Here is a 25,669-nt window from a genome sequence, read left to right on the forward strand (position 1 = left end):
TCTGCTTTGCGGAGAGACCACTCTCTCCGTGACTCCCTTGTTCGCTCCACACTGCCCTCCAACCCCACCACACCCGGCACCTTCCCCTGCAACCGCAGGAAATGCTACACTTGTCCCCACACCTCCTCCCTCACCCCCATCCCAGGCCCCAAGATGACATTCCACATTAAGCAGAGGTTCACCTGCACATCTGCCAATGTGGTATACTGCATCCACTGTACCCGGTGCGGCTTCCTCTACATTGGGGAAACCAAGCGGAGGCTTGGGGACCGCTTTGCAGAACACCTCCGCTCAGTTCGCAACAAACAACTGCACCTCCCAGTCGCAAACCATTTCCACTCCCCCTCCCATTCTCTTGATGACATGTCCATCATGGGCCTCCTGCACTGCCACAATGATGCCACCCGAAGGTTGCAGGAACAGCAACTCATATTCCGCCTGGGAGCCCTGCAGCCATATGGTATCAATGTGGACTTCACCAGTTTCAAAATCTCCCCTTCCCCTACTGCATCCCTAAACCAGCCCAGTTCATCCCCTCCCCCCACTGCACCACACAACCAGCCCAGCTCTTCCCCCCCACCCACTGCATCCCAAAACCAGTCCAACCTGTCTCTGCCTCCCTAACCGGTTCTTCCTCTCACCCATCCCTTCCTCCCACCCCAAGCCGCACCCCCAGCTACCTACTAACCTCATCCCACCTCCTTGACCTGTCCGTCTTCCCTGGACTGACCTATCGCCTCCCTACCTCCCCACTTACACCCTCTCCACCTATCTTCTTTACTCTCCATCTTCGGTCCGCCTCCCCCTCTCTCCCTATTTATTCCAGTTCCCTCCCCCCATCCCCCTCTCTGATGAAGGGTCTAGGCCCGAAACGTCGGCTTTTGTGCTCCTGAGATGCTGCTTGGCCTGCTGTGTTCATCCAGCCTCACATTTTATTATCTTGGAATCTCCAGCATCTGCAGTTCCCATTATCTCTGACTGAAACATATGTCATTTTTCTGTTTGCGCTCGATTACGATAGTAACAGCATGTATTCCTAAAACATGCACGCCTCGCCACAAAAATGCAACGTTTCTCTTTGTTTCTTTGCAAAGATACAGCAGTACAATCACCATTGCCATTGATCGGAGAGTATGACTGAAGATCGGAGAGTATGACTGAAGCTAAAGGAGACTCAGGAAGATCTGGCATGATCCCATTGCCAGAGAATGTAAACAAACGCAAGGACAGAGAAAGAATCATAAATAGTAGATATAAATATTTAATTGATGTTATTCTTGACGTAAGAAAGGAGCTTGGTGATTAATTACTGAAGCCATCAGCACAATGGGAGCAATTCAAGAACAAGTACGATCTTGGCTTATCTTGAAGTACAAATATCTGGAAGAGTTAGTCTATTGTTTAAAGTGGTTGGCAAATCTGGTCACTATATTGGGGGAAATGATACAGCCATGAAAATACAGGACAACTAAATTTATGGCTAGGATTAGACACCCAGTTATGAAGGAAAGGCTGTAAAAATCGGGGATGTTGACACTTCTGAATATACGATGTTGACTTATGTTTATGAAGCACCTTTAACATGAAAAACCCTCCAAAGAACTTACTGCAAAGAACTCTGTGTAATCAGGGAAAAAGTTGATACTGAACCAAAGTCAAAGGCATGGATTCTAAGGAGGCACTTGTTGAGAGGATGATAGAGAGAAAGGGGGGAATTTCAGGGAACACAGATTGCTGGCAGACAGTGCGTTGTCAATAAAGCAGTAAGGGAAATAAACAAAATATGGGAAGAGTCCAAGCATGGATGGAATACAAGGCTACGGTTGTTGCAACTGTATAAAGCAACAATTTAACATAGTCATACTCACAGCATCATACTTAGTGACAATGTCCCAGGTAATACCGTCGCCATCCTTGGATATGTCCTATTCCACCAGCAGGACAGACCTATCAGAGGTGGGAGCACAGTGCTTGGTGGTGGGGGGGGGATGGAATTGTCCTGGGAGTTCTCAACATTGATTTCAAATCTAGTGTCATAGCATCAAGTGTCAAGTTTCATGGCGTCAAATTAAACATGAGTGAGGAGATTTTGCTTATTACCATGTGCTGTGACCGCCAACCCCAGGTAATGAATCAATGCTCCTCCATCACTTCAACGGAAGCACTGAGGGCTGCAAGGGCACAGAATGTACTCTGGGTGAAAGTTTAAATGTCCATTACCAGGAGTAGCACAGCAGCACCATTTACTGACCGGGGTTGAATTCTAAAGGTTACAGCTGCCATACTGAGTCTGTGGCAGGTAATGAAGGGATCAACTTTATTTTAATTTTATAGATATATTTTATTCATTAAAAATATCTTTGTACATATACATTGTCACAACTAGAGCTTGGTTCTGTACAGTAGCATACCAAGGAAACAAACAAACATTGGAGTTTGACTCTATCCAAACAAACCAAAGACATCTCTTACACGTTAAAGACTTTTTTTTAAAATGCATTGAGGAACTTGGAGGGTCTGATAACTAAATGGACTGTCATTTAACTTCAGCAGAAAGACCCCAGACAGTAGTCTTTCCCCACTGCACCTTGGCAGCAGCTGTCCCAAGCTTTAGTCCATTTCTCAGCACATAGTCCCAGACCTTGGAATGTGCTGTCTGCAACACTTGATTGAGGTCAACTCCTTGCTCTGGAAGACCAATAAGTTTCAGGCAGACCAAACAACACCTTTCACCAAGGTGATGATCCTTCAGCCAACAGACGATGTTTGTTCTGGTGTGTGCCCCAGGGAACAGACTGTAGAGCACAAAATCCTGTCACAGGGCTGCTCAGGATGAACCTTGATAAGAACTATTGAATCTCTCTCCAGGTTTCCTTTGCAAACCAGCAAGATGGAGAAACATATTTGACCTCATCCTCCCCAATCTGCCTGCCACAGATTCATCTGCCCATCACAGTATTGATTAGGGGAATGTCCGTACAATTCCGTGAAGACTGAGATTTTATTGGTTTCTCCATTTCTTTGCTTCATTTATTTGACATATAAAGAAGTCGTGCCCAGAAATAAAAAGAAGAAAGTATTTGGATCGATCTCTTGAGAAAGCGAAGTAATTGTGTTTTAATTTCCGAGTGGAAGTAGCTGTGGGACCTTGGGAGCCGATAGCTGATCAAAGTAATAAAATGTGAGGCTGGATGAACACAGCAGGCCAAGCAGCATCTTAGGAGCACAAAAGCTGACGTTTCGGACCTAGACCCTTCATCAGAGCTAGGCCCGAAACGTCAGCTTTTGTGCTCCTGAGATGCTGCTGGGCCTGCTGTGTTCATCCAGCCTCACGTTTTATTATCTTGGATTCTCCAGCATCTGCAGTTCCCATTATAGCTGATCAAAGTATCCATTTAGGACATGGGGCTTGCCATTGGTTGCGCCAAAGTGACGTCATTTGGGCGCGCTGTTTTTGCCGCGCTGCGCGGGAATTCACTTTCAGTTTATGGGTTTCCGGTAGGATCAGTTACCTGCTCAGAAAGCTAAGAGATGCCCCGCTTGTTCAACTGTATCGTAGCTGTTTGCCCCAACATGGGGATCGGCAAAGACGGAAATTTCCCCTGGCACCCGGTCCGGTTGAAGTAAGTAATCCAGGAGTAACTGACGCTGTGACATGGCGAGAACTGCAGATATAACAAAGTGTGGAGCTGGAGGAAGAATCAGCGGGCCAGGCAGCATCAGAGGAGCAGGAAAGCTGACGTTTTGGGTCGGCACCCTGCTTCAGAAAATTCAGAAACATCGACATTCCTGTTCCTCTGATGCTACCGGGCCTGCTGTGTGACAGACGGTAGAGCTCAGAACTTGCCCGGGATACGCTGAGCAATCTGGCTCTCCTCGCTGGACATTGCTCATCGTACTTTTCCGTGACCCATCCGACATACCTGTCGCCTTCTTCGTTGACTTTCCCGGGCTCCCAAAGGTATTTTCATTTTCTGAAATAAGAAGACCCTCCTGTACCCAACCTAGTTCTATGCGTTCCTAGTCTGCACGATGTAACTTTCTTCCTGACCAGGAGAGATACCAGGGGTTGACATTGCAATTGCCAGCCTTTGCTGCTGTTCAAATTCACCTCGGCCTATATAACAATACAGGGCACAAACAACTGACATGGTATTCCATGTGGACACGGTGTTCATGATGGAAAGCTATATGAATGTTTCGGACACTGGTCAAGGCAGCCTTGCGTGTTCAGGGAGGGGGCGGAGGTTGTGTAACGTATATGATTTTGAGTTGATAGCATCTGGTTCAAGGGTCAGTATTGCCAGACATTCCTATTAACTTTATTTGGACACTATTTAGCCAGCTATTTAGATGCAAGCTAACTTGCAATGATGCATAGTCCCAGGAAAGATTTAAACATGTCTATCATCTTCAGTACGTAAGTTATATTAAAGTAGGTACTTATAATTAGTATGGTGTTTGAATACATCCATCCAAACATCCTATACATATTAAAAGTGCAATAAAAAAGCCTCTGGAACTTTACAGTGGTCACTCAGAAGATAGCTTCACTAGTAATTTTTCCATTGCCGGTAATTTAGTTCTGTGAACTACATGGTAATGATTTGGAGTTAAGACACAATTGGCCATCATTGTACCGAACGGCAGAGTAGACTTGAGGGACTTCATGGGCTACTTCTTTCACATTATTGAAGTGATGGAAGGTATCATGAAGAATGCTATCATGTAGCGTCTGGTCAGCAATAACCTGCTCAGTAACACTCAATTTGGGTTCTCCCAGGACCACTCAGCTCCTGACCTTATTACAGACTTAGCTCAAATATGGACAAACAAGTGAATTCCAGAATTAAGGTGAGAGTGACAGCTCTTGACATCAAGGCTGCATTCAGCCGATTGACGTAAAAGTCCAAGCAAAACTGGAATCAGTGGGCATTGGGGCAAACCACTTAAATACAACCGCAGCAAGAGCAGATGAGAGGTTAGGAATACTGCAGCAAGTAACTCACCTCCCAACTGCCCAACGCCTGTCCCCAAGACACCAGACAGGAGTTTGATGGAGTACTCCCCATTGGCCTGGATGGGTGCAACTTCAACAACATTCAAGAAGTTTGACATCAATTTAACTGGGACAATGTGTCTATCCTAGCTCAGGCCAACCACAGACAGACACGGGAATTCCTAAAGACCTGGTCTGCAATCAACAAACGTAGAATTAGAAATACAAACAAACTCATGGAAAAAGAAATGACGCAACCCAACTTAACAGATCAGATCATATAATTTCCAAGCGAAGTAGAACAACATTGCATAATTGGAGGTCACGTGGATGATGTTACATAGCATGATGATGAACCATCTGAATGATAACCAGTCAGCTCCACAAGCAAGCCAATAACTACAGCCCGACATCGTCTAGGACAAAGCAGCCTGCTTGATTGACACCGCATCTACAAGAATCCACTCCTTCCACCTCTGACACTCAGCAGCAGCATTTTGTGCTACCTGCAAGACACACTGCAGAAATTCACCAAAGATCCTTAGGCAGTACCTTCCAAATCCATGACCATGTCCGGCTATAAGGACAAGGGTAGTAGATTCTGGGGAACATTACCACCACTGCAAGTTCCCCTCCAAGCCACTCGGCACTGTGAATTGGAAAAATATCACTGTTCATTTACTGTAGCTGGGTCAGAATCCTGGAATTCTCTCTCTAACAACATTTATGGTTGTGCCTACAGCACATAGATTGCTGCGGTTGAAGAAAGCAGACCCCCACCATCTTCTCAAGGATAACTAGAGATGGACAGTAAATGCTAGTCAGCCAGTGTCCCACGAGAGAAGAAAAAATAACTTACTTGATTCGTACTGAGTTATGTCAGTTTCACTTGACTTCAAGTCGTAGGAGAAGTTCACCCAGAAGTAACACCACCAATGGTAGGTGTATTCATACTGAATGACTAAGTAGGCCAAAAGACCTACTCTTGCTCCTATTTTCTGTGTTTATAAAGGAACCAAGTAGCCTGTTTTTTTTTTTGAAAGCAAACCCATGTTAGAAGTAAGGAGAAAACTCGGAGGGAAAATTGTGAGGCAGCTACTGTTCAAACTCAATTGCCTGTGATGTCCTGAACCATTCGCAGCTTCTTGCGGATTAGCTTTTGCAGTCGCCTATGTACCCACTGGAATCCTACCAAACATTCAAGATGATGCAAATGGTTACCTTTACTCCAAAAGAATGGCCAAGATTCTGAACACGTCAATACACACCACTTTGTAGAAGACATAGCGTAAGCCTCATCTAAGATGTCATGTGAACAACTGGTCCCTTGTGTGCTGTGTAACCTATAGAAGCCTTCAGGAAAGTTCAGAGCAAATGTCTAATAATAGGCCATAGGCCTGAAACATTAATTTGTTTCTCTCCACACAATTGCTACCAGGCCTGTGAAATAGTTCCTACATTCTGTGTTCTTATTTCAGGTGAAGCACTGGCTGATAACCAAATGGTCCTTGCACATGTCACTGGTTATTTTTAATCAATTTGTTTGGGCAGGTTTTGAAACACCCCCATGGCAGGTGGGACTTGAACCTCGTCCTTGTGGCCCAACATGTGGTGCAGTGGTGGTGTTCCCAAGAGCTGCCTTAAGTACCTCAATAAGCTGAGAGAATTGAATGTTTTTATTTTTGAGAAGACTTTGAAATAATTAAGGACTCTTAAATATTTTCAACAAGCTAGTTACTTTAGAATCAGGAATATTAAAATCACAAAAAAAATGACAAAATATAGATGTCTTTGTCTCCTGAATAAGTTGCTGCTTATGCAATAGATATACATTAAAGTTCAAATGGTTAAAGGAGCTGATATTTTGACTGATAGAAGGATTTTAAGGATTGAGCAATGAAGCTGCCCTTTAAACTCCTGGGGCCTGCTCACTTTGATCTCACTGATCAAAGTGAAATCTCCTGTGTGTGGCGCTTTTTTTGCTGCATATTCAAAGGATTCAAACATTTTAATTTATAATTTCTAGATATTTTAATCAACCTGTTCATATATTAAGCAATACATATCTGGGATAGGTGGATCTTGAATGCATACTTCAGCCCCAGCGATAGAGACATTACCACTGCATCACAAGAATCCTTTTTCAATCAGCCTGCTCAATTAAGAAACATCATCAGGGCAAATGGAACTTGAATCCAAACTGTCTGGACCACGAAGAGGGACACTCCCATTGCACCATTCCCACAACCTTTGCTGGAAAGATTGCGATAAGTTGGCATACCAATTTCTTAGAAATGTTGAGGTAGAATTGCATTAATGCTCAAAGTAAAATTGTTCACTTTTAAATCAATTTTATTAGCTGCATTTCCTTTGAACTAATTGTTTCAAATTTTGCTTTTTCAACTTTTAGCAAAGAACTCAAGTATTTTCAGAAGATGACCACCACACCATCAGTAGAAGGTACTACCAACACTTTTAAAAATGTTCTGGGCTATTGTAGAACCAAGTCACACCTCTGCCCCAATTCTGTATCACATCTAATTGACTTCAGCAATAGGCACTTGAATTTGACAACTATCTCCACAGAGGGTCACTGTTTCTTCTTTCTGATTTAACAATTGCTTAGCAATGGATGATTAATCGTGAAGTATTTCCCTGATTTCCTGCTTTTAATTGACTGTTAAGTAAGAAGGATTATCAGGTAATTGGCCTGCTGTTTATATGACCAGAACGGGGCCAACAGGGCTAAATTCTGAGGGCAGGTTGCATAAATCTGGTTCGTATTCCCTTGCATCCATATTGGTACAGTCATGATTGAATAGAGGTGTTTAAATTGACAAAAGCTGAAGGGAAATCTTTCTGAACTTCTAGATGTTTACAATCTATATTGTGTCTGCACTGTTCAACAAAGATCGGACGATGCTAATCCATTTTCCAGTTTTTTTGTCTGTAGCCCTGGAGGCTTTGGCAACACCAGTGAAGATCTAAATACTGCTTAAATTATACAAGAGTTTCTGACTCACTCACCCTTTCACATAGTGAGTTCCAAACTCCCACCATCCTCTGGGTGGCAAAAACACTACTTTGACTCTCCTTCGCCTTCTACCCCTTAACTCGGGTTGAGATTTAAGATTATCAACTCCTCTACTAATAGAAAAAGTACCTTCCTGACCACCCTATAGATGCCCCTCATCATCTTTTATACCTTTAATCAGCCCCTTCTTGACCTTTTGCTGTTTCAAGAAAGCAACCCTCGCCTATCCAATTTTTCCTCGTCTCCAAGACCCTCCAGTCTTTTTTGAAAGAATGCAGGGTAACAGTGACTTGAAATTAGAGCCAAGACCTTCCAGCATTGAAATCGGGAAGCTCCTCATTTAGATGAAGGGTTGTAAAGGCTTTGTCAATCCTGCAACAGTGGAACTTTGAAAACAGAGATCGATAATATTTACCTTGTTTGGGTCAAACCATGTGGAGCTACGGGTGGGTGAATGGGCTTGAAATAACAATCAACCAGGATCTGACTGAAATTCAAAACCAGCTGAAGTAGCTGATCACTGTTGTGATGATTAGTTGGCCCATTTGAGAAATTTTGTATTGGCCAGCTGGAATATTAATTTTATTTTTCTGCCACTGTGTGTCACTATTTCCTTTTCAACTTCCTTTCTAGTTATGTAGAATGTTGCTTTATATCCTTTGTGCTGGTATGAATTGACTGGGCAATTATTACCATGATCACAGCCCTGGCACTCCATACATGTTCAAGTATTTCAAGCCTGTTGGCTGGCTTTAAAGTCTGAGCATATTAGTCCCTATCCCTTTCTCCCTCACCTTTGATGGTTTGCATTGCTCTTAATGATCTTTGCACATAAATTATTCTGTTGGAAATACTGTTTGGATTTACTGGTGATGGCTGATAGATGGGGGGGTAGGAAAAAACTTTGGTGATGAGGACAAAAAAAATCTTTCAGCTGTGTGTAATGTAAAAATTTTTCAGAAGTGAGGTCAGCTTTATATTGGGACAGAGTGAAATACTGGCCTAATTCCCTAGAATCAACTGTATTTATTGGGTGTTGTGATATGCTCACTCTTGACCTGTAAAAGTGATGATGTGTGCTTTTTTTTGAACTTCTAACAGGGAAAATCAATGCTGTCATAATGGGACGGAAAACCTGGTTCTCTATTCCTGAGAAGTTTAGGCCACTTAAGAACCGGATAAATATTGTACTAAGCAGAGAACTGAAGTAAGTGCCTGAGAGGTGATGTTTACTTCTGGTAAAGGGAGACCGCAGTATTTTCCACTGGCATTTGCATTTTTATTTTGGATAAAATTCTCAGCATTTGTTTTTGAACTTTTGACATAATTGTGCAGAATAAAAGTTGCATTAACATGATTGAACAGACGTTCTATGTACTAGTTTAATGTTACATTGCTGTCGATTTCATCACAATCTCAAATTTTAGTTTAGCCACATAGAGAAAATGGAATTATGGTTTCCCTCATTTTAGAGAACTTTATAATGTGGTGTAATTTTATCTTTAACATATGTTGCCTAACTTTTGTGTTTTGGTTCTCCCCGCAACATGCTCTCTTTCCTTGAAGATTTTGAGCCCCTTATTGGGTAGGGGTACATGGGCACTGTTCAAGTATTGTTTATTCAAGTGTAAACCATTAAGTCCTGAGGTAGAAATAAAAGCAATAATGTACTCAAGCCTCACCTGCCCTTATGGGGTAGGTAGGGAGGTTTCTGCTTCAGCTGTAAACTGGACATTGGAGACACCACAAATGGAGTACAGTATGCAGTTTAGGTTTCCCTTTTTTATTAATTTATTCATTTGTGGGTGTTGCTGGCTGGGCAGCATTTATTGCCCATCCCCAGTTGCCCTTGAGAAGGTGGTGGTGAAGTGCCTTCTTGAACCGCTGCAGCCCACCTGTTGTGGGTGGACCCACAGTGCTATTAGAGAAGGAATTCCAGGGTTTTGACCCAGTGACAGTGAAGGAATGGCGATATATTTCCAAGTCAGATGGTGAGTGGCTTAGAGGGAAAATCGAAGGAAGTGGTGTTCGCATATATTTGCTGCCCTTGCTCTTCTAGATAGAGATGGGCTTGGAAGGTGCTGCCTGGGGATCTTTGGTGAATTACTGCAGTGCATCCTGTAGGTAGTACACACTACTGTGAGCGTCAGTGGTGGATGCATTGCCAGTTAAGTGGGCTGCTTTGTCCTGCATGGAATCAAGCTTCTTGAGTGCTGTTGGGGCTGCACCCATCCAGGCAAGTGGGGAGTCTTCCATCACACTCCAGACTTGTGCCTTGTAGATGGTGGATAGGCTGTGGCGAGTCAGGAGGTGAGTTACTGGTCACAGTGTTCCTAGCCTCTGACCTGCTCTTTTGTAGCCACAAGGAAGAATGTAGATGCATTGAGAAACCTTCTCTGAATTATTCAGACTAAGACCTGGAACGGACAGGTTATCTTGTGAAGTGAAGTTGTGACATCGATCACCTCAACCTCTCCAGCCCTCTCACCCACTCCAGCCTCTTCCCCCACAGAAGGTGCAGCTCTGCGATCCAACCCTAATCTCACCATCAAACCCACGGATAAAGGGAGCACATTAGTGGTATGGTGCACTGACCTCTACATGGTGGAGGCCAGGACTCCACTCTCTGACACCCCCTCCTACCACCCCCTTGGTCATGACCCCACTCCGCACCACCAAACCATCATCTCTCAGATCATTCTATACCTCATCACCTCAGCTGACCTCCCACCCACAGCCTGCAGTCTCATCACTCCCCAACCTCACATCACCCATTTTTATCTCCTTCAGAAAATCCATAAACCTGACTGCTCCAGCTAAACCATTGTCTCCCCCTGTTCCTGCCCCACTGAACTTATCTCCACTTATCACTACTCCATTTCACCCCCCACCCCGGTCCAGGAATCCCTGACCAACATCTGGGACACCACCCACGCCCTCTACCTCCTCCAAGGCTTCCAATTCCCTGGCCCCCAACACCTCATCTTTGATATGGACATCCAATCCCTGTACACTTGTATTCCCCATGCAGATGGCTGAAAAGGCCTCCACATCTTTCTCTCCCACAGGCCAAGCCAGTCCCCCACCATCAATACCCTTATCTACTTAGCTGAACTCGTCCTTACCCTTAACAATGTCTCTTCCAGCTCCTCCCACTTCCTACAGTCTAAGGCAGTGGCCGTGGGAACCCGTACGGGCCCAAGCTGTGCCAGCCTCTTTGTAAGATATGTGGAACGGTCCCTCTTGCGCTGCTACACTGTTACTATCCCCCACCTCTACCTTTACTACATCACTGACTGTACCGGTGCTGTCTCGTGCCCCCACAAGGAGTTTGAACAGTTCATCAACTTTACTAACACCTTTCACCCCAACCTCAAATTCACATGGACTATCTCTGATACCTCCTTCTTCTTCCTGGATCTGTCTTCCTCCATCTCTGGTTATCGCCTTGAAACCAACATCTGTTTCAAGCCCACCGACTCCCACAGATACCTAGACTACACCTCTTCCCACCCACCCTCCTGTGAAAGTGCAATCCCCTACTCCCAATTGCTCCGCCTCCACCGTGTCTGCTCCAAAGATGGGGTGTTTCATTCCTGAACATTCCAGATGTTCTTGTTTTTCAAGGACTGCAACTCTCCCCCATGACCGCATCTCTTGCATTTCCCACGTCTCTGCCTTCACGTCCCCTCCACCCCCAACAAAAACAAAGACAAAATCCTCCTTGTTCTCACATACCACCCCACCAGCCTCCGTATCCAACCTATCATTCTAAGCCATTTCAGCCACCTGCAATCTGACTCCACAACCAAAGATATATTTCCATCCCCATCCCTATGTGCCTATCATAGGGGCCACTCTCTCCACGACTCCCTTGTCTACTCCACGCTCGCCACCAGTCTGGTACCTTTTCTTGTAGCCACAGGAAGTGCTGCACCTCGTCCCCACCACCCCCCACCCCCATTCAAGGCACCAAGCAAACCTTGCAAGTTAGACAGAGGTTTACCTGCACATCCACTAATGTGGTCTATTGCATCTGCTGCTCCCAATGTGGCCTCCTCTATGTCAGTGAGACCAAGCGGAGGCTTGGAGACTTCTGTTCGTGACAAACAACACGTTCCAGTTGCAAGCCGTTTCAACTCCCTCTCCCATTCCCTGAGTGATATGTGCAGCCTGGGACTCCTTCAGTATCACAGTGACACCACCCGCAAACTGGAGGAGCAACATCTCATATTCTGCTTCGGGACCCTACAACCCAATGGTCTCAATGTGGACTTTACCTATTTAAAAATCTCCTCATCCCCAGCCTCAACCCATGGCCAACCCTCTCACCCCTGCCTCCTTGACCTGACACAACCTGTCCACTTTTCTCCCACCTGTCTGATCCTCCCACTTCACTGACCAATCCCCCCACTGCCTACCTGCACTCACCTATCACCATCCCACCTACTTTTCCCAGCCCCCCTCGTCGTCTCTCTATTTATTTCTGTGCTTCCTTCCCCCTTCATGAAGAAGGGTCCCAATCCAAAATGACAACTTTCCTGCTCCTCTGATGCTGCCGGGCCTGCTGTGTTCCTCCAGCTCCACGCTGTTGTCTTGAACACCCTAGACATGTCTGCTCAGGTTTTGAAGAGTCAGAGGTGACTTGATTGGAACACAAAATCTTGAGGAGTGCTTGCCTGGTTGGGTGGAAAACGATGTTACTTGTGGGAGAATCTCGAAGACAAGAGACAGGTGAGGAGGACTTTTTGTTTCATGTGTTCACGTCACTAATACTCGGTGCAGCTCCAGAGGATAACTGGAGAAAGGCTAGGAATTCTGGCCTCTTGTCTGTCCCAGAAATGTAAAGAACAAGCAATATTTATGATCACTGAACCACCAGGGATCTGGATATTATCATCTCATTAATAAACATCCTCCTTGGTACATTTCCCACTTAAGATCTGTGAATTTGATTTGAAGAGGAGACTCAGAAACTAGGACCATACGCAAGATAAAAGCAAAGATCACTTTGATCTTGAAGTGGAAATAATTGTGTTTGTTTAAAAACTACATTGTAGCGTGTAGGATAGCTTTTGAAACTATCATGTTTTGATCAGGTGGGTTTAGAGCAGCCAAAATTTTGTCATAATGTCATTAAACTTAAACAGATAAAAAGAGATCAAGAAGAAAATTCTGCCAGCTTTTTGGATGTCCTGGTTGCAAGATCCACATTTGATATTGCATTGCAATCCTTTCGATCAATGGGTGTGATGCACTCTTTTTAGCCAATAAGGTCATTGTGTCGAGCACACAATATTCGTGTTGAGAGTATCTCCAAAGTTGATGGAGTGCTTTGTTTTATGTTTACAGGTACAGGTTATGTTCATGGTGAGCCATTCTACACTGATATTTCTGGATGGATTTGAAGTAACTGTAGTAACTATTGAAATCCACCTTTTGCACTCATAGTAGATTATTTCAATGTTAGTTTGAACTACAGTGGACCCAAATGTCTACTCTTTTATGAACCAGAACTTTGAGTGTCCACACTGTATTTAACTGTACAGAGTGCCAGCAGCTGAGACAATCCAGTCCTTGCCTGATGTATGTCACAGCAGATCTGAAAACACTGCCATCAATGAAGAAGCAGTCAGAATGAAGAGTATGCAACAGGCTAGGATTGGAGGAATGCACTAACAAGATCTGGGTTAATGTAGGAGCAGTGTTTTGGTAACATTCAAGGATAGGCAGAGTCTCACATCTGCAGAATTAGAGAAATTGAGAATAGCTCAGTTTAGTTTTAGCTCAGTCAGTTTAGTTTTGGCACTGAGCCAGCTACAGTCGTCATCATGGATCAGGTGCAGAACTATGGTGAGCTTTCTTGAACATTCAAATCTCGGCACCATCATCTCCAGAACCGTAATATTTACTGGCTTTGATTTGGTCACTGAATTGCACGAAAAGGTTCCTCGTGGTTGTCTTGACATTTTGTCTTGAATTTGTTTGACAACAAAAACCATGTCAGATGCTCCTGTAGATGGTCTGCAGCTACCTTGTGATTTGGGAGGATGTCCTCAGCCTGGAGATAGGATGTATGTGATTTCAGGAATATGTTGACCACCTACCTTGGCAGCCACCTCTCTCAAAAGGCTACCATTGAAGAAGAGATTCAATACTGTATCAACTGTACCAGCTCCATCTGATAAAAGTTATGGCCACAAGTGTCGACAACAAAGGTTTATGCAAGTCACCACAAGTCCTATTGGGCAGGGCAGTTGGCATCACACTCCAATAAGTGAAATGAGACCTGGACTGTGTGCTGGTGAAATTCCATCAGCATTGCCTCTTCTGCATTTTCTGGATTCATTGGCAGGATCATCAAACTAATGATGCCCTGCTTGAAGGTAGCTGTGGAAGTATGCAGGCAAAACCCCTCTGAAATCAACTATGTCGGACTGGACAGTGTTACTGCCCAAAGACGTGTAGTTTGTGAATCTGCCTCTTCAATCACATGGAGATCCATAGCAGAAAGTACGTGATCCTGCATAAGGTTATCATCCAATTGGCCTAAAGCTGGCAAAGAGACAAGTGCAGGTCACTGTTAAGATTGGAAGAGATTACGTAGATGCGGAGGGCTGAGGCCATGGAGGGGTTTGAAAACTAGGATGAGGGTTTGTAACTAATGTAGGTGGTGAATGCAAATGATGGGGGGAAATTGCAGTTCATGCAAATGACACATAGATAGGATAACTTTGGATAGCTTCAGGTTTGTGGATGGTAATGCTGGCCGGGAAAGAATTAGAATCCTTTCAAACTAACAGTCTGGACTGCCCAGTTTGCTAGCAGTTTGTTAGTCAGGTAGGCCCTAAAGAAGGGAAATCATCTGTTTTACTTCTCGGCTTGATGTAGCTGATCCCACGGACAATATATCAGTTGTCAAATCTGGAGGAAAAAAAACGTATTTTTTCTTTGAAAAGCATTTCTGTACTAAATTTCTCTAATATTTGAATAGCACCATCAGTTTCCAATTATGGGACTAAGCAGACTGATGCATTTTTGTCAGATTCTGTTTGTACTTGGGCTTTGGACTGCGTTCTATATCTGTATTCATTTGCAGTCTGTAATTTGTTTCTTTACTCCTCCATGGGATGAGAATGTCACCAGCTAGGCCAATATTTATGTGAACCAAAAGGGTTTTTTGACAATCGACGGTGGTTACACAATCGCTATTAGTCTAGCTTTTTATTCTAGGCTTTTACGATCTGCCCTGTTGGGATTCAAACCATATCCCTGAAATATTAACCTGATCTCTGGATTACTAATAATGTTTACTAATGATTACGAACCCAATGATCTTAGCACGACACCATTGCCTGAGTTGTTTAAAGCACAGCCTCTATCTCAACATTTCAGATGCAATAATTATAACAAATCAGTGATCTGCTGAATTAACTGAGAAAGGGGAAATGAATCTGTCATAAATTCATTACAGCACAGAAGTAACTACTTGACCTGTTGAGTCCATGCTGTCTTCTGTAGAGCAATCGTACAATCCCTACAGTGCCAGAGCAGGCCATTCGGCCCATAGAGTTCACACTGACCCACTAAAGACAGCCCATCCATCCCACCACCACCCAATCCTATCCCTGTAACCCTGTATTTCCCAAGGCTACACCACCTAGCCTACGAATCCCTGGACATTAGGCAATTTAGCATGGCCAACCGGCCTAAGTTGCACATCTTTGGACTGTGGGAGGAAACTGGAGCACCCGGAGAAAACCCACACAGAAACGTGGGTCCATGGTGCTGTGAGGCAGCAGTGCTAACCACTGAATTTTACCGTGCTGCCCAATCGGTTAGATCATTCTCCTGCAGGCTTGCTTCACCCAGCATCAGGCCAGTGCTACCACTCACTGTGCAAAGAATAGTCTTCCCCCTCATTTTGAACTGTCACTCTTGTACTGTTTATTAAAGCCTGTAGTCCAGTCACTGACTTTCCACGCACAAAAGTAAATCTTTACTATTTGTTGTGGTTCCCAGGGAGCTGCCAGGAGGAGCAAATTATCTGGCTCGTGATTTGGAATCAGCACTTGCTCATCTGGATTCACCAGACCTGCGGGACAAAGTGGATCTTGTGTGGATAATAGGTGGGAGCAGCCTCTACAAGGTACAATAGTGAACTACTTTATCAGCTTGCAATTTGGAATACTGATGGTTCACAAATTCCAGTAAAATCTTTTGCAGATTGGATGGATGTGCATTCAGTTTTCACCATGCAGGTCTGAAGCTGATTCTGTAGTCGGGAAAGGAAATGGTGAAATGCAGGACTACAGGTAAAGAGCAGAGGAGTGTGACAAATTAGCTAGCTCTTTGAAAGAACTGACACAGGAAAAATATTTGCTAAGTTTATGCTGTTGACCCCTATTGGGTTCGTGGGATGATGACTTTTTCACCCAACTGTAGTTTTTCCTGGAATTGACGGTAGTCTGTGGAAGTATGATCACAGATGATCCCTGGAATGGTAGGTTTAACGTATGATGAACGGCTAAGGATCCTGGGATTGTACTCTTTTTAGAAGGTTGAGGGGAGATCTAATAGAAACTTACAAGATAATGTATGGTTTAGAAGGGGTGGACGCTAGGAAGTTGTTTCCGTTAGGTGGGGAGACTAGGACCTGTGGGCACAGGCTTAAAATTAGAGGGGGTAAATTTAAAACTGAAATGAGACAACATTTCTTCAGCCAGAGAGTGGTGGACTTGTGGAATTCATTGGCGCAGAGTGCAGTGGAGGCCAGGACGTTGGATGCCTTCGAGGCAGAGATCGACAAATTCTTGATCTCAAAATGAATCAAGGGCTACAGGGAGAGTGCAGGGAAGTGGTGTTGAAATGCCCATCAGCCATGATTTAAATGGCGGAGTGGACTTGATGGGCCGAATGGCCTTACTTCCACTCCTATGTCTTATGGTATGTGCTAAATATGGAGCCTATTCAGGTTAAGAACTCAAATTACAAGCACCATACTGAACGATCCATATTTGGGGGCCATTTTTGAGAAACTTAGACTATGGTCATATTCAGCTTTTGAAGAGTCCCATGAAGACAGTCAAAACAGTATGCTCTTTAGGCAATGCCAGTGTAAGATTTTTATTACCCAGGTTCCCCTGGCACTACCGCATCATATTTCTTCTTACCGTGTATTTTTATTGTTTCATGAGATGTGGATATCACTGTCAAACCTACCATTTATTGCACATCCCTAACTGCCCTTCAGAATTGAATTGACTTGCTAGACCATTTCAGAAGGCAGTTAAAAGTAAACCATGTTATTGTGGGTCCAGAGTCCTGTGTGTAAAGATAGGCCAAACGAGGAAAGGATGGCAGATTTCCTTCCCTGATGGATATCAGTGAGCAAGGGAGTGTTTACAGCAATCTGTGAAAGTTTCATAATCACTATTACAGAGCAGCTTTCAATTCTGTCAGTTGTTGTGGTGAGACTTTAACCTGTGCCTTCAGAGCGGTGAAGAGGTCTCTAAAATTGCCAGTGTAATTGGCATTCTTACTAGCTCACTGTCACTTGTCTCAGCATCCCCACTACAAAATGTTAGACTCCAGTAATGTTAGTTGATAGCTGACCTACAGTGCTACTCCCAAAACATCTAGACCAAATCATGTCCAAACCTAAGATTCCCCTTTAAATTGTCTAAGGGTAGATGCTATTTTTTTTAACCCTCTGTAACACACCACCAAAACATTTATCATCAATGTACTAGGGCTCACTATTGACCAGAAGTTAACCCCATGACTGCTTGAAGACGTTTCCTCAGGCTGAAATCAAGAGTGTAATGGAGCACTCGCCACTCAGCTGGATGAGTGCAACAGCAAGACCTTTTGATCTCAAAGAAATTAGTTAATTTGAATGAATGAATAATTTTGTTGTCATGTGTAATTTTCACTTTAAAATACAGTGACCATTTTTCACTCTTAGCGTGATCCGGCACCATCTTTGAATGTTTGTTTTTTTTAATAATTTTAATAATTTTAAAATTGCCTGTTATATGCTTTCAAAGAAAGTAACTGTTGGCCTTTAAGGGCCTTTAAAATTACAAAGGTAAGGGAGTTTGAGCAAAACTGTGCCTTAAAGCTGGATCATGTCTTCGAAGTGGCTCAATATTTAGAGTCCGAGAGCCAACAGAAATGGAAAAAGACCCTTTGGTCTGACTTGGCCATTGAAGCCAAACATGACAATCTGACTGAATCCCATTTGCCAGCATTTGGCCCGACTCCCTCCCTTTTCATATTTCTGTCCAGATGCCTTTTTAATGTTGTAATTGTACCTGCTTCTACCACTTACTGTGGCAGCTAATTCCATATTCCCACACACATACATGCACACATACACTTGTCTTGTAATAAAGCAAGCCATAGAAAGTTGATCTCCTCCACTATCCAAGTTTGTTATCAGAGCCTGTACAACAAATCACATGCAGGATAATAATGTCAATACCTGGCTCACTTAATCATTATACATAACCAAGCTATGACTAATTGTTGAGAAATAAATTCAATCCTACATAATTGACCCTTAACTTTATGAATGCTAGACAATACGACCCCAATTTGTGTCGTCTTTCTCTTTAACATAACCCTAGAAATTTGAGTATTATTCAGCTAAATCTATGCTGCACAGTCTTCAGGTCCTGTATGCTCATCCCAGGGATGTGGTGATTGGAATTGTGCACAGTACTCCAGCTGTGAGCTAACTCATTGAAAAGGTCACTTTTATTATGAACTTTGAATGCTGTAAGCTATAGTGAGTCCCCCTTTAAAGTTGTGGTTGTGTTCCTGAAAACAACAGGGGGGAAAAACAAGAATTTGATTTCTTTGATAACAGTGTGGAGTTGGAGGAACACAGTGTGCCAGGAAAGAAGAGCAGGAAAGCTGACCTTTCGGGTCGGGACCCTTCTTCAGAAAATTCAGAAATGTCAACTTTTCTACCCCTCTGTTGCCTGACCTGCTGCGTTCCTTCAGCTGGACACTGTTATCTCTGACTCCAGCATCTGCAGTTCTTGCTGTCTGATTTGATTTCTCCAGGCATTTCTTGCTGAGAAACAAAAAAATACAGGTTAAAATGCAGTACTGTACATTCCAAGCTGAAGCAGCTTGAAAAGATCCAAGGATTTGGAGTAGATCTGTAGTTCAGGTTGTAGATGTTGAGGTTGGTTGGCTCGCCGAGCTGGTTTGTTTGGCACACATCTCTTTACTCTGCTGGGTAATATCCTCAGTGCAGCCTCTGATGAATGTCTGCGGAACAACCAAACAGCTTGGCGAGCCAACCAATCTCAACAGCTTCAAAAGATAAATCACTATAAATATTTTTAAGCTGTACGATTTTAGGTGCTTGCATGGAAAGAAATTTCAAAACTTGAAAAGCTAGAGATTTCTAAATGCTTACATTCATAAGCAAAATAACCTTCTTTAAAATATAAAAATAAATAAATGTAACTACTTGAAATGGTTTTTTACAAAGAATTACTCAATGTACTTATATATTGATTTGACCTGATCTTAGCACCAGGCAGGCATGCCAGCCTTTGGGACTTTGTTTTTGCTGCAGAGATCTATTCCTGTAGCTATGCTATCCCCGATGCTGTTAACTCTTTAACAAAACATTAAGTGGAGACTTGCTGTATTCACTAAATGTTAACCTCTGCATAAATGAACTTTCAGCTGGTACTGAATCACATTCAGGAGCACCTTCCTTTTGTATACTAGGAATGTTGAAGTTAATTCTAACTCTACCCCCTCCTGTACTGAATGGGAGGGGTGTTGAGGCAATCTGGAAATGGACTAAAGTGTGTGCCATTTTGTTGCTGAATTTCTTGCCAGCACAACTGTTGGAAAATGCCAATGCTAAGTAGAATGGTTAATGATAATAGCTTATTTTAAAATCTTAAATATTTGATTGAGTGGGTACTAAAAGATAAATGACAGTGAAAGATTTATCAAGTACTTGGGAGCATCATCGAGGACTCTTATGTGCTATAGCCATAAGTTTGTTTTGTTTAGAATTTGGTGAATTGAATTGTTTTTTCCAATCCATTCTTCTGTTGTCAGCCAAGGTGTATAAATCATGTTGCCTGTAACAGATTATAGACAATAGGTGCTGGAGTAGGCCATTCGGCCCTTTGAGCCAGCACCACCAGTCATTATGATCATGGCTGATCATAACATGGCTGTTCCTGCCTTATCCCCATAACCCTTGATTCCACTATCTTTAAGAGCTCTATCTATCTCTTTCTTGAAAGCATCCAGAGAGTTGGCCTCCACTGCCTTCTGGGGCAGAGCATTCCATATGTCCACCACTCTCTGGGTGAAGAAGTTTTTCAACTCTGTTCTAAATGGCCTACCCCTTATTTTTAAATTGTGTCCTCTGGTCCTGGACTCACCCATCAGGGGAAACATGCTTCCTGCCTCCACAGTGTCCAATCCCTTAATAATCTTATACGCCTCAATCAGATCCCCTCTCATCCTTCTAAACTCAAGATTATACAAGCCCAGTCGCTCCAATCTTTCAACATATGATAGTCCCGCCATTCTGGGAATTGGCCTTGTGAACCTACGCTGCACTCCCTCAATAGCAAGAATGTCCTTCCTCAACTGGGAGACCAAAACTGCACACAATACTCCAGGTGCGGTCTCACCAGGGCCCTGTACAGCTGCAGAAGGACCTCTTTGCTCCTTTACTCAATTCCTCTTGTGATGAAGGCCGGCATGCTATTAACTTTCTTCACTACCTGCTGTACCTGCACGCTCGCTTTCATTGACTGATGTGCAAGAACACCTAGATCTCGTTGTACTTCCCCATTACCTAACTTGACTCCATTGAGAAAGTAATCTGCCTTCCTGTTCTTGCCACCAAAGTGGATAACCACACACTTATCCACATGAACTGCATCTGCCATGCATCCGTCCACTCATCTAGCCTGTCCAAGTCACCCTGTATTCTCATAACATCCTCCTCACATTTCACACTGCCACCCAACTTTGTGTCATCAGCAAATTTGCTAATATTACTTCTAATGCCTTCATTCTGATGAAGATTCTGATCCAACATCCAATTTCTTTTTAAATTGCCCTTGCTCAATACAAAGATGATGCTTTTAAATTGAGACTTCAAAATTTGTCTTTTATTTTCAAGCCTAGACTTAATCGGCAATTTAAAACTGCCAGGCTTCAGTAGAAAACAATGTCTCTGTAGACCAACAGTCTTTTTAAACTGAGATAAAAGGATTTAGCATTTTTGCAATTTACTCTCTGATCTTGTCAACAGCTATGGGAAGTCACTTTGATATTCTCTATTATGTAGTGTCAGTATGCCCTGTTTAATTTGCTGTCTCTCTTTTACTCCCTGATTTATTATGGCTCAAAAGATCCTTGCAGCAATTCATACCCTGGTCATGATGGGATAGCAATTGCACAATTCTTTTGAATATTTCAGTTTTGATGTCTTTGTGGAAATCATTTGGATTACAACTGAACAATAGCCCAAAAAGCAGCAATCGTGAAGTAAAACACCACAAATGCTGCAAGTCTGAAATAAAACCAGAAAATTCTGGAAAGTGTGACTGGCACTAAATGTGGGGGGTTTTAAAGTTACAGGTAGATGGAGAAATAGTGTATTCTGGCAGACTTCCGATGTAATTCTTGCGCTAGCTGCTGGGTTCTTCAGTGTCCTCGCACTACTCTTCCACATTTTTTTTTAAAATCTGAAACTGGTTCTGTTTATAGAGATAACAAGGCGTAGAGCCAAGCAGCATCAGAGGAGCAGGAAATCAGATTTTCTGAAGAAGGGTGTAGGCCCGAAAGGTCAGCTTTCCCGCTCACCTGCTTGGCCCGCTGTATTCATCCAGCTGTACACCCTTGTTATCTGGGATTCTCCAGCATCTGCAGCTCCTACTATCTCTGGTTCTGTTTATGCCTCCTTTAGGTGGTACACATATAGGTTTTTAGATAAGTACCAATTGGAAGCAGCATGTGAAGATCTTTGCAGAGTTCACCTTCAATATTTCCAACCTGTTAACAGTGCCTGTAAAGTCCTGTACTGCACTATAAGTTGCATTTGAAATCATGGAATGATACAACACATCACTTTGAACCATTCCCATGCTGATTCTTGGGTATAGCTAATCAAATAGCTTCATAGCCCTGTAAATCAAATGCTCATCAGTTCCCTTTTAGGAAAAAATCAAGCTAATGAATCTGCTTCCAACACCCTTTTTCAGGTAATGAATTAGAAGGCTGGTACTGTCCTTGTTTACTGAGTCAGTTTTGTCATCTGGAAATTTTGAAATGTATTTCCTGCCCACTCAGGTTCAGGCCTATCATTTCTTTTTTGATCTGTGTTACTAACACCAGTCCTGGAAGTATTTGTATTTCTCTCCAGTTGGAAAAATTTACCATTCAATTTGCTCTGCTTTAGTCAATTTAGTATCCAAACTGTATATCTTTCCCTTTAATTCCATGGGGTTGAATTTTGTTGACAAGTCTATGGTACTTTATTATACTGTTTTTGAAAATTCTTATACAAAATATTGGTCTTATTTTCTTCTTCATTGCTCTGTTTCAAGCCAAAACTCTTAAAATTAATTGAACACTAGCTTCCTGTAACAAATCTGCATTGAGTTTCAATTTTATGCATTTTTGTCCCAGTTATTGACTTTTAAAAGTTTCTTCAGCTGTGCTGTTCACTGGGCATATATGCTTCTCTCTGTCTCTCTCTCTGGGCAAAGGAGCCATGTTTGCAATTCTTCATTCATTTGGCATCGTCCTGTATTTAAAAAATGAGTTGTATTTAAATTAGACCTGTGGTGAGGTTTTGGAATAAACATGACTACACTTGAAGTTTGCTTTTATCTTGTATTTACATGAAATCTTGCTGCATCTCCATAGGTTTCTTCTTATCCCTTTGATTGAAAGGGGCTCTTAATAAAGAATGAACTCGGATGCATCTTTGATTGATGTGCACAGCATTAATGGAATTATTATCAACTAAGTTAGCAAGGTAGATATATTAAAAAATCAATCCTCTTCATATTTTTAATTGCATGCATCTTTTTTTAGTGTAGATGCATATAATTTATTACATTATTATTATCAGTATCAATGTAGGGAAAGCTTATGACCTCATTTTCCCAATGTTTCCAGTTTTTGCTCTTTCGCACATGAATGCAATCCGCTAAATCACCAACCTTCATTCTTGGTGTGCATGAGTGAATACGTACAGACTCTGTGCTTGGAGTTCGTCATAACCAATCATTGTCCATTCCTTTGGCACTACACAAGGTACGCTTCCAGTGACACTCTATAGTTTGGTAGCAAGCAATCCATTGTCCAGAACTAATAAAGGAAAGCAACAAACTGAGAAATCTGATGCAGAGTTTGTATGATCAACCGTTTCCACTGCAAATCCATGCCACATTGACCATGTCAGAACTGCAGGTGAACTAATGTGGTTGACTCTTAACTGCCTTCTGAAATGGCTGAGCAAGCCACTCAGTTGTATCAAACTTAAGACCATGAGATGTAGAAGCAGAAGTAAGCCATTTCGCACATCAAGTCTGCTCTGCTCTTCAATGAAGTCATGGCTAATCTGATAATCCTTAACTTGACTTTGCTGCCATATCCCCACAAAGCTTGATTGCCTTACCAATTAAAAATCTATCCATCTCAGCTTTGAATATATACTCAATGACCCAGCCTTCAACAGTCTTCTGTGTTAAACAATTCCACAGATTCACTCTGAGAAAAGTGTTTCCTCTTCATCTCTGCCACAACAAAAAACAGAGGGTGGTAGTAGATGGAAAGTATTCAGCCTGGAGCTCGGTGACCAGTGGTGTTCCGCAGGGATCTATTCTGGGACATCTGCTCTTTGTGACCTTTATAAATGACTTGGATGAGGAAGTAGAAGGGTGGGTTAGTAAGTTTGCCGATTACACGAAGTTTGGTGGAGTTGTGGATGGTGTGGAGGGCTGTTGTTGGTTACATCAGGACATTAACAGGAAGCCGAGCTGGGCAAGGAAGTGACCGATGGAATTCAACCCGGAAAAGTGTGAAGTGATTCATTTTGGAAGGTAAAACTTGGATGTAGAATACAGGGTTAATGGCAGGATTCTTGGCAATGTGGAGGAACAGAGGGCTCTTGGGGTTCATGTCCATAGATTCCTCAAAGTTGTTATCCAAGTTGATAGGGTTGCTAAGAAGGGCCTATCGGGAAGCGAGTGAGTCAGTGATTTTAAATCTTTAAAAGCTTACCTCGAGTGTCGGAGCCCTCCATTTCTGGTTGCAGCGGCAGCACCTTGGAGCAGAGGCTTCTGGGAAGGGAGGGGCCCTTTTTTTCATCCCTCAGCTATATAAGTGATCGTTGGCTAAACCCGAGACCCTACCCTTATTGGGCCGCCCACTCATCCACCTCCTCTAACCTTATACACCAGGGACAAATCAGGTAAGCTTCTCTTTTTTTTAAACTTTCTGATCAGGAGACTAGCAGGGGTGGCAGTGCAGATAGAAGAATGTTCCTCCTGCATGATGTATGAGGTGAGGGACGCCATTAGTGTCCCATCCAAATACATCTGCAGGAAGTGTGCCCAACGCTTGGTCCTCCAAGTCCGCGTTAGGGAACTGGAGCAGGAGCTATAGAACATTACAGCACAGTACAGGCTCTTCGGCCCTCGATGTTGTGCCGACCTGTCATACCAATCTCAAGCCCATCTAACCTACACTATTCCATGTACGTCCATATGCTTATCCATTCAGGAGGCAGAGTCAGTGATAGACAAGTGTTACAGGGAAGTAGTTACTCCTAAGCGTGAAGTAACTGTTAGAAGGGTAACTGTTAGAAGGTGGGGGGGGGGGAAAAAGCAGTCAGTGCAGGGATCCCCTGAAAAACAAGTGTACTGTTTTGGACACTGTTGGGGGGGACAACGTACCAGGAGCATACACTGTGGTGCAGGCCTCTGTCACAGAGTCTGCCCATCTTGCACAGAAGGGAAGGGGGGATAGGAAGAGAGTGTTAGTCATTGGGGACTCAAAATAGTTAGAGGGACTGATAGAAGGTTTGTTGGGAATGAAAGATACTCGTGGTTGGTGTGTTGCCTCCCAGGTGCCAGGGTCCGTGATGTCTCTGATCATGTCTTTTGGGGTCCTGAATGGAGAGGGTGACCAGCCCCAAGTCGTGGCCCACATAGGCACCAACGACATAGGCAGAAAGAGGGATAGGGATGTCAGGCAGGATTTCAGGGAGCTAGGGTGGAAGCTGAGCTAGAACAAACAGAGTGGTTGTCTCTGGGTTGTTACCCGTGCCACATGATAGCGAGGCAAAGAACAGGGAGAGATTTCAGCTGAACACGTGGCTGCAGGGATGGTGCAGGAGGGAGGGCTTCAGGTACATGGACAATTGGGGCTCATTCTGGGGAAGGTGGGACCTCCACAAACAGGACAGTCTCCACTTGAACCAGAGGGGCACTAATATTCTAGGTAGGAAATTTGCTAGTGCTATTCGAGGGGATTTAAACTAGCTCAGAAGGGGGATGGGAAACTGAGGTGTAGTTCTAGTACACAGGAGGATGAGAGTAGTGAGGACATGGTCAGGATCTCAC

General features: G+C 43.3%; 1 protein-coding gene across 1 annotated transcript in view; it reads left to right on the forward strand.

The window, feature by feature from the left end:
* The first annotated feature begins 3,456 nt into the window (after positions 1-3,456).
* dhfr (dihydrofolate reductase) overlaps positions 3,457-25,669 on the forward strand; it is a 46,773-nt gene continuing 24,560 nt past the window's right edge. Inside the window, exons 1-4 of the mRNA XM_048527511.2 lie at positions 3,457-3,623; positions 7,410-7,459; positions 9,135-9,240; positions 16,056-16,182. Coding sequence (XP_048383468.1) covers positions 3,532-3,623; positions 7,410-7,459; positions 9,135-9,240; positions 16,056-16,182 — 375 coding nt within the window. The 5' untranslated portion in view covers positions 3,457-3,531. The remainder of the gene's footprint in view (positions 3,624-7,409; positions 7,460-9,134; positions 9,241-16,055; positions 16,183-25,669) is intronic.

The sequence above is a fragment of the Stegostoma tigrinum genome, chromosome 3 (assembly GCF_030684315.1).
Source record: "Stegostoma tigrinum isolate sSteTig4 chromosome 3, sSteTig4.hap1, whole genome shotgun sequence".
NCBI lineage: Eukaryota > Metazoa > Chordata > Chondrichthyes > Orectolobiformes > Stegostomatidae > Stegostoma > Stegostoma tigrinum.